The 10106-nt window shown below is 34.7% G+C and overlaps 1 protein-coding gene across 1 annotated transcript in view; it reads left to right on the forward strand.

Moving 5' to 3' along the window:
* Positions 1 to 5557, forward strand: part of LOC106102803 (indole-3-acetaldehyde oxidase-like) — a 13991-nt gene extending 8434 nt beyond the window's left edge. The window contains exons 11-16 of the mRNA XM_013282388.1: positions 1171 to 1354; positions 1654 to 1849; positions 2285 to 3048; positions 3516 to 3708; positions 4708 to 4821; positions 5463 to 5557. Of these exons, the coding sequence (XP_013137842.1) occupies positions 1171 to 1354; positions 1654 to 1849; positions 2285 to 3048; positions 3516 to 3708; positions 4708 to 4821; positions 5463 to 5533 (1522 nt within the window). The 3' untranslated portion in view covers positions 5534 to 5557. The remainder of the gene's footprint in view (positions 1 to 1170; positions 1355 to 1653; positions 1850 to 2284; positions 3049 to 3515; positions 3709 to 4707; positions 4822 to 5462) is intronic.
* The last annotated feature ends 4549 nt before the right edge of the window (positions 5558 to 10106 follow it).

A 10106-nucleotide genomic window follows, 5' to 3' on the forward strand; every position in this document is an offset into this window, starting at 1 on the left:
TCTGCGCACTGGCGCGGTTGTTGTCGTGGAGGTAGGACAGGTGACTGGGAAGTCCAGGCACACTGTCGTGGTAGTAGTGTTGGAAATTTTGGACTTGGAACTAGGTGTTAGCAAAATTTTTAGGTAGAACTGTTTACATTATGTTGCAAGTTAAAATTTTTGTAGCCTTGTCTTTGGTTTGAGTTACAAAAATTTCTGTTCTTTTTCACAATGAGTAATTGTAAGTTTTTTTTGTGATGATTAGAAAGTTTTTGTAATGTCCATTTTAAGAATTTTACTGCAACATTGAGTTGGTTGTACATTGCGGTGACTTGGTCATCAGTAGAATGCGAGTTAATTTGTAATCAGTAAAATGTAAAGTTCAGTTAAAATTATGTACTTGTAAATTGTCAACATTGTGATTTTAACTAAATAGTTTCAGTTTCATTATTAATTTTGTTGATTTTGATTAAGAGTAGAATTTTCTAGAATGTTGTAATTGCGTTTAAGTAAAAAGTTTTTGTTGAGCAATAGATAGTTGAAATTGTGTTTTGAAAAGGACGGTGTTTTTCAGTGTGTAGATTTTGAACCCGTAACAAATAATTGAGTCATAAGAAATGATAATGTGATTGTGTTAAGTTTTTTTGAATTAATGCTAGTTTCTTTCAATTAATTGTTTATTTCTTTTAATGGTTCATTAGTGTTCATTTCACTGTACTGTGTTAGCAGATTGGTATGCAACATTTTGGGTTTAAGTGAGTGTTTTTGTAAATGGATTTTTTTTTAGTGTTGTAACCAATTTGTACTAAGTTTTTTTTTTGTAGAAGAGAAGTGTTGTTGATAATCTGCTAAATTGTTTAACTATGTTTTTTGTTGTATAGTTTTTGACATTCTTTTAAGGGAGAGATTGTAATATATGGTGTTTAATGTAGGTAGGTTTGCATAACCTACCGTCATTTGATTTATAATAAATCAGTCCCAAACCAACCGCCGTTTCATTACCACCTATACATTACAATGATTATACCGAGATTCACTACTCGATTTTTAGTTGTGCAACTAAACAGTTGACTGCGAAACAATCGACAATCGCACAATAATTTTAGTAAAAGTTGTGCGCCCGTTCTTAAGGAATGCTGGTGATGATAGTGGTTTTTTTGCTTAATTTACTCTTCTATTTATATTTTTCAGGATTAACATCACAATACCTCGTTGCGGAGGATCGTATGGTGCTAAGATAACTCGAAATGGTCTCGTTGCGTGCGCGTGTGCTCTGGTCACACATCTGCAGGGACGCTCGTGTCGCTTTGTAATGAGTATGGACGCTAACATGAGAGTCATGGGGAAGCGGTTGCCGTACACTTTGGAATATGAGGTTATGGGCAAATCTTTACTTAAGTTAGGGCTAAATTATAGAAATATCTTACTAATATTGTAAATGTGAAAGTTGAGGTTTTGTGTTATTTTAATTCCACGCAGACGGAGTCGTGAGCGAAAGCTAGTTTAGTAATAAAACCCAGCTGTATATGATAATATAACCCAACTGAATCTATTATACTCTTGGGATTGAATGAAATCTCCCTTCATTAAAACTTACTTTGGAAGAAGTAAAAATATTGTATTTAACGCGAACTAATTCAAGAACATTTCCATAAACTATTCACAAATTTTCAGATGGGTGTTGACAAGGCTGGTGAAATCCAATACATGAAATACCAACTGTATGAAGACCATGGGTACATCGTCAGTGATACTGTCACATTGTTTGGTATCGCCGCCATCAAGAACTGCTACAACAACACCAGATGGCAGTACAAACTGTACACTGTTACCACTGACACTGCCTCTAATACCTACGCGAGATCACCAGGTAATTATGATCATCTTCTCTATCGTTCTTCTTTATTTATCTCTTCAGATTAATAATTTATTTCAGTCGTCTTTGCTCCTCCATCTATGTTTTCTTATGTCTATCTTTACAAATTCATTTTCATTTCCTCCACATTCATGTTTAAAGGTCCCCTTGTTCCAGTTTCATTTATTGATTCCTAATTATCTAAAAGCGTAACTAAACTATCGCATAACTGTTTAGTCTCGCTTTGATTCCTATGAGTTTATGTGCGCTACTAGTTGATTTTTAGTACAACTAAACAGTTGACTGCGAAACAATCGACAATCATTGTGCGATAGTTTAGTCAAAGGTGTGCAACCACTCTAAGAATGTTTGGAAAGACACAGCTGCTATAAAACTCATTAAACAATTTTGTAGTTAATAAGGACGCAATTTTTTTTTATTTTATTCTAGGTGCACTAGAAACTATAGCTATGACAGAACATTTAATGGAGAGAATATCTTACGAACTAAATCTAGATCCATTACAAGTACGTTTAAAGAATTTAAATCCATTACTAACAGATGTGGTAGACATTGTTAAAAATCTAATCGAAGAAAGTGAATACGAGAAACGTAAAGAAGATATAGAGACATTCAATAAGAACAATCGCTGGAAGAAACGGGGTTTAAGAGTTGCTTTGATGAGTTGGCCGGCTGGCACTATCATGGACTATCATATACTCATCACAGTCTATCACGGTGATGGTACTGTAGTTGTTAAACACGGTGGAATTGAAATAGGTCAAGGAATTAACACAAAAGTAGCTCAAGCGGTCGCATATACTTTAAACATATCTTTGAACAAAGTCAAGGTTAAATCGTATGATGTTATTTCAAATCCGAATTGTTCAACAACTGGTAGTAGTCGAACAACGCATGCGATCTGCTTTGGAGCTATAAAAGCCTGTCAAATAATTTTAGACAGATTGTCTACTATCAGAGATAAATTAAATAATCCAATTTGGGAATTACTGATTCAAGCTGCGTTTACAGCCGGTATTAATCTTCAAGCTAGTTATAGAGTAACACCGAATGATGAAGAGATCCACAGATCGGCTGGTGCGGTTGTCACTGAAGTAGAATTGGATATTCTAACAGGGGAACATGAAATTTTGAGAGTGGACATAATGGAAGACGTGGGATTGAGTTTAAATCCAGAAATCGATGTCGGTCAGGTTGTACAATTTGATTATAAATATCAAAATACATTTAGATTTGATTAGCGTAATGCAAAACGTTGATGTGCTTTTGGTTTATTATCCTCAACTGTTTTATGTGCAGATACAAATCATTTTTTGAATTATTCTTAACTAGCTTTTGCCCGTGACTCCGTTCACTTGGAATTTGAAACAAATGAGAGTAGTCCATGTGTTCTTGAAGACTAACCTCTACATCTATGCCAAATTTCATCGAAATCCATTCAGGCGTTTAGTCTACAAACTCTAACAAACTCCATACGTATATCTAATTCGCATTTATAATATTAGTAAGTTAAAAACAAATTCATTTACGAAAAAAAAGAGTTAAGCCAAAATCTAAATGAAAATCAAAGTAACTTATGATGTCTTCAAGTTTAACTATCACAAGGATTCTGAAGGTTTACGAATTTTAAGTTAACCTAAAATTTCAATTAAATTTACAGATAGAAGGAGCGTTTGTAATGGGATTAGGTTACTGGACGTGTGAACAACAAATCTACGATGAAAAAACCGGAGAATTACTAACAACTCGTTCATGGAACTACCACGTGCCGTTAGCTAGAGACATACCTATTGACTTTAGAGTGAAATTGCGAAGAAATAGTGTCAATCCAATTGGTACTTTGGGTGCTAGAGGTATGTTGTAAAATTTAGTTAGATTAAATATTCAAATTTTGCATGACAAGAGAATTCTTGAAGAAGAAAAGATATTTTGGAAAGTTAAACGGTTTAATAGAGCCCGCTTTAACATCTTCACACGAATGGGTCGGCTCGCGCCCAGTAATACCACGACCACACAGAAAACAGGCGTGAAGTGGAAGCAATTCCGACTTTCGTCTGATGTCTGGATGTCTGGTGCCGGAGGCCTAGTTTTAGGCCCTTTCCCTTTCCACCCGTTTTTAAGAGGGAAGGATGGGAAGGAAAAGTGGATTTGACGATGGAGGAGACGCATAGTAAGGGGAAATGTCCTCTTTCTGTGCGTCTTCTCCGTCAATGAAGGGTAGGCAACGCATCTGCAATTGCGGATGTCTATGGGCAGCGGTCGCTTTCCATTTCGATGTATTCAGGTGGCCGCTTGCTCGTTTGCCACCTTAATTTATAAAAAAAAAGTTACATGAATAGATGTTACGTATTCCTAGAACGGCCCAATTGCTCTTTATGAAATTTGTTAAAGTAAAACATAGTCTACTAACTGAGTTATGTTCTAATACTATGCGGATGGACTTTCGGACGACAGCTTTTACTTTTTAAAAACATTGAGGGCCTGTCACACCAAATTGTAAATTGTCTGATAACAATTAAACGTGTAAAATATGTGATGGAAATACCGGATTTTGTTACCTTTTCTGAAAATGACGTCATTTTTCAATCTGAGTCTCTATCAGCCAGTGGTGGGACAGGCTCTAAAAGTTTAAAAATGCAAACAGGTAATTCAAGTTCTAGTGTGCTACTGCAGAATTTCTCATTTCACATCACCACAATTTGGATATCCATTTAAAAGGGTGGCGCTATTAGTTTTCTAAATGTGATCCTAGCAACTTTATTTCCAACTATTGTACATGTTCCCATGTCTTCTATAGATACCAGGGGTCCAGAATGTCCTTGGGATAAATACGTTTATGCTGTATCTTTCAGCTGTAGGCGAGCCTCCGATGTGTCTCGCGGTGAGTGTTGCGTTTGCTTTACGTGAAGCCATTGCTGCCTCTCGTGCAGACACTGGCTTCTTGAAGAATCAATGGTTTGACGTTGGTTAGTCGTTATTCTGTTTGTATTAAGTTTTTTTATATAAGAGAAGGGGGCAAACAAGCGTCGGGAACACAGATGTGGTCAAAGACGCCCATGTCATCGTTAAGTATCTTAAAGATTCTGCAATATATATTATAATAATATATTATATTATGCAATTTTTGTGTGTATTAAAATTCAAAAATTACTTTGCCGATTTCAATAATTCTTTCACCATTAAAAAGCTACGTTATCATCGAATAACACAGGTTATTACTTACTATTTTCTAATTTCACGCGAGGGAAGTCGTGAGCATTAGCTAGTCTATGATATAAGTGAAACTTAATAATATTAATGATTTTGTGTTTTAAATTAATTTGAGCTCAAACAATAAATAAACTTTTACTGAATACGGAACGGGGGAGGAGACGCATAGGAAGGGGAAATGTCCTCTTTATGTGCGTCTCCCCCGTCAATGAAGGGTAGACAACGCATCTACAATTGCGGATGTTTGTGCAGCGGTCGCTTGCCATATCGGTGGATGCAGGCCGCTTGCTCGTTTGCCACATTGTATTATAAAAAAAAATACTAAGAGCAGTGTAAAAAATAACTTATTAAAAGCCGTGTTTGACGATAATTTTGAATATGTATTTTTATTTTCCAGATGGACCTTACACGTTGGAAACGAACGTCCTCAAGTCAGATGTACGCATTGATGAATTCCGGTTCTACTGATAATTTACTTTTAAAACATTCTATAAGAACGGGTGTATCGTTGACTAAACTATCCCACAACCGTTGTGCGATTGTCGATTGTTCCGCAGCCTTCAACTGTTTTGCACAACAAAAATCGAGTAGTGTGCACACTTCTATATAATCTTAGCAATCAAAGCAAGACTAAACAGTTGTGCGATAGTTTTGTTACAGGTGTGCGCAGATATTTGTTGCTTTTAAAGAAAATATAATAAAACTAGCTGTCCCCGTGCGGCTTCATCCGCATGAAATTATGATTTTTTTTTACTGTTTACATTTATCAAATTAACAATAGCAAATGTCAAAATGACATGACATGACACACTTTGGTAATTTTGCTTCCTTGATGTTGGCAGCAACTTATGGTCTCACATAAGGGTTTTTAACCAAAACATTTACCCCTAAGTTTAATGGCGTGAAAATATATAGTCTAAAGCGTGACGTAAGTGTAGGGCTTTTTATTAAAAAAAGTATTCAAAAATATATTGTAATTGCCGACATCTTAGGCAACAAATTGTGTATTTACGCTTTAATATATTAGTATAGATTTAATGCTTCAGTTTTTTTTAATTTAATATTAAATTCACGTTTGACTTATCTTTTATAAGCTTATCACAATATCCCAAGACTTATAAAGTACTCAATTTATTGTGTTATACCGGGGAATTGCCTATAGTTAATTTAATTAAATATTGTTGGCTTTAACCTCTGGCAGATTGCCAACAGAGCAGCTGCCTTTTGCGGTACAATATTAAAACACGTGCTCTCTTTGTTATGGACTATATCCAGGAGATGAGCTCTTTAAATTCTTTGTAATTTTAATTCATAATAGACATCAAAATTTAAATCTACTTAACTTAGATGAAGTGATATGATCAAGAAAGAAGCAAGCTTACTTTAATAGAGAAGTTCTGTACAGAATGAGGACATTTCCCCAATAACCAATAAAATCATCATCTCCTTATCCTACTCCCGTAGGGTCGGCGCAACAGGTTTTTGTCCTCCACATAACTCTATCATACGTCATCTCAGTCATCACTCCCTTTTTGATCATGTCACTTTTTACACAATCCATCCATCTCTTTTTTAGGTCTACCTCTACCTGTGTACCTCCACACTCATAACTAACGTTCTCCTTGTAACATGCGATTCATCCCTCCTCATAACATGCCCATACCATGCTAACCTTTTACTCCTTACCTTATCTACTACGAGGGCTACTTTCTGATAACCGATAAAATCAAAACTAAAACTAGGTCATCTGCACATATTAGACAAAACGCGGAATTGCGTTCACTTTACGTGTCTTGTGTATGGTCAGTCCATTCGTGTGAAGTTATATCGGGCTCTGTCGTACTTACGTTGTTCACATGAGTGGGATAAGGATGGGAAGATGAGTGTGAAGGTTGACTTTAAAAATAGCACAACTATGTGTGTGCTGTTTTTATTTATTTTTTTCTAGATAAATTATTTATTTAATTTGCAGATGGACCTTTAACATTGCAGGTCAATGTTTTGAAAGCGGAAGTTAATTTGAAAGAATTTTTATAATGTTATTGAAAGAATTGGTATTTTTATATCTTGTATATTTTAAAATGGGATAAATCGGAAATAATTTTTTTTTTCTGTATTTAATCGTTTTATTTTATCGCATAAAAGTGTTTATTCTATTATAGAAATAGACAGGTTCAGTAAACACGATTACCGAGTCTTCCACAGTCCGTTTAAAAAGAGACAGATAACGGTTAAGACGAGATTGGAATAAAATGTACTCTTGAATAAAAATGTTTACGTTCTGATTTAGCTACAAATTATTGATTAGAGAAAGAAAAAAACAAGCTTTTCGGTTAACAAGAAAACAAATAAAAAAAGAAAGCAAAAAAAACAAACCTTCAATAAAAACGGAAACATCAAAACCTATAATATAAAACATATAAGAAACATTTAATTCTTATTACCATATATTTTTACTAATAATATTCGATAGCTCCAATTGAAATTTTAGTATGTTCAAAACGTAAATATTGCTAGGCAAAACTTAATTAACACGACCAATAAAGTCTACAGTTCTTTTTCTAAAATTACTCTCAATTTTACATAGAAATCAGTATTTAAGTTAATTTAAAACACACAACATGGTGTAAATCTCAAAATTGTGGCTTACAATAGTCTACATAGGAGCCTTTTTTTATAATATAAGGTGACAAACGAGCAAGCGGTTACCTAAATCCGCCAAAATGACGAAGCGACCGCTGCTCATAGCCATCCGCAATTGAAGATGCGTTGCCTACCCTTAATCGACGGAGAAGGAGACGCACATAAAGAGGACATTTCCCCTTTCTATGCGTCTCCTCTACCGTCAAATCCACTTTTACTTACCATCCTTTACTCTTTAGAAAGGGATGGAAAAGGAAAGGGACTAAAATTAGGCCTGCGACAAGACACTCATCAAACGAAACGTGGAATTGCTCCTACTTCACGCCTGTCTTCTGTGTGGTCGTGGTATTGCACCGAGCGAGCCGACCCTACAGTGCGAAGATGTTAAAGCGGGCTCTACCACTGTTATACGATAATCTAAACTACATAAACTGCTAAAGGGATCTCGATGGCATTTTGCGTAGATATAACAAGAATATAGTCTGGAAGAACACATAGGCTACTTATTTAGTTTCCATTTAAATTTTGTGCGAACTCGAGGGCAAAAGCTATGTTTATGAAGAAAACAAGCATATTCTTTCGTAATGAGCTATTAGTTTTTAAAAATGAGCATAATATTTCTGTACCGCGTAAATGGCGTGCATTTAACAACGAAGCATTTGCGGGGAATAACTTTTTTTAAAGACGCTTCATGTAATGAAAGAAAACATTTTTCTTAAGTAAATACATTTATATCGCTACAGCTTGTCTTTTAAATTATAATCTTACAAGCTTTCGCTGTCCTTCTTCGTGGAATAAAAAAACAAAAGCAGCCTATGTGTTCTTCCAGACTATTCTCTACATGCCTTTATCGAGATCCGTTCAGCGGTTTAGGCTACAAACTCTAACAAACATCCTTCTAAACTTTCGCATTTATAATATTAGTATAGGACTTACTAATATTAAAAAGAAACAGGATTTATGTTTTATATGTTACCAGCTGTTGCTCGCGATATCGCCATCGCCAGTGTGGAGTTTAAAACTAAAAACATAGCCTATGTTACTCAGTGAAAACAGCTTTTTTAACGGTGCAAGAATTTTCGAAATCAGTAGATTTTGAGTTATTGCAATATAAACAAAAATCCAAGAAAGTAAATCTTTCCTTTTTATAATATAGACGAATTAAGTAAAAATCTTATCACTGAGTAACAAAGTCTATATTAATACTAGATTCTTTTAATTATGCGTGCAAATGTCGCTATGAATGAGAAGTTTAAGAGCGGATGCTCACCTTTGTAAACTATCGCACAACAGTTGTGCGATTGTCGATTGTTTCGCAGTCAACTGTTTAGTTGCACAACTAAAAATCGAGTAGTGTACCTCCATATAAGTTCATACGAATCAAAGCAAGACTACAAACCAATTGAACTGTCCTATTTGCTAAACAAGTACAAAGCAAACTTTTCTTATTGTATTAAAGAAAATTGTGTTTACTCAGAATAAACATTTATGTAAACGTTCACAATGTTTCTCGTCAAATTGTTGCAATACGAAACCCAAGCTTTATTCAAGTTTACTTAAGATAGCTACGGCATTCTTTAAATACCTAAATATACCAATTACAGCAGAGTTAATTACATGAATTTATATTGATACTAGCTTTCACCCGTGACACCGTCCGCGTTGGATTAAAAAAAACAAAAGTGACTAGCCTATGTGTTCTTCCAGACTATCCTCTACATCTATACCAAATTTCATCGATATCGGTTCAGCCATTTAGGATATCAACTCTAACAAACATCCATTCATCCGTCCATCCATTTAAACCTTTGGATTTACAATATTAGTATGAAAGATTAAATTAAGTAAATTGTTTAAAAATAAATAATTAGAATTCAGCCAATTGCACTATTTTACATTTTCACGGGAAACGTATTTTGGGAAATAACATTACTAAATTACCTTAAAGATATAAAAACAACATGGATGCATATTTAAATCTTTATTATATAAAGTGTCAAGAGCATAGCCACCGAAATTCGCCAACATGGCGAAGCGGCTGCCTTTATACATTTTGCAAATACGTTAGTCCTTTTTAGCAGACAGACACATATAAAGATCATATTACGCCTATTTATTCGTCCCATTCCGTAGAAGACTAAACATCTTTGAATTTCTAATTATATGTCTCTAGTACGAAATATAAACATACTGTAGATAAGGGATGTTCTGTCAAGGGTGGATTGTCTACATAGTTACGTTACGAGGGTTGACTGAAGGAATCTACTAACGGAATACGATTTATTGTTTATGTCCGCATTGTGAACTATTTGATAAATTAACAAATAACTACATAATTTGAATAGTATTGTAAATGTACATCGTAGAAAAATATAACACTATGAGCACACAAACATAG

Source organism: Papilio polytes, unplaced genomic scaffold, assembly GCF_000836215.1.
Source record: "Papilio polytes unplaced genomic scaffold, Ppol_1.0 DF823901.1, whole genome shotgun sequence".
Classification (NCBI taxonomy): Eukaryota; Metazoa; Arthropoda; class Insecta; order Lepidoptera; family Papilionidae; genus Papilio; species Papilio polytes.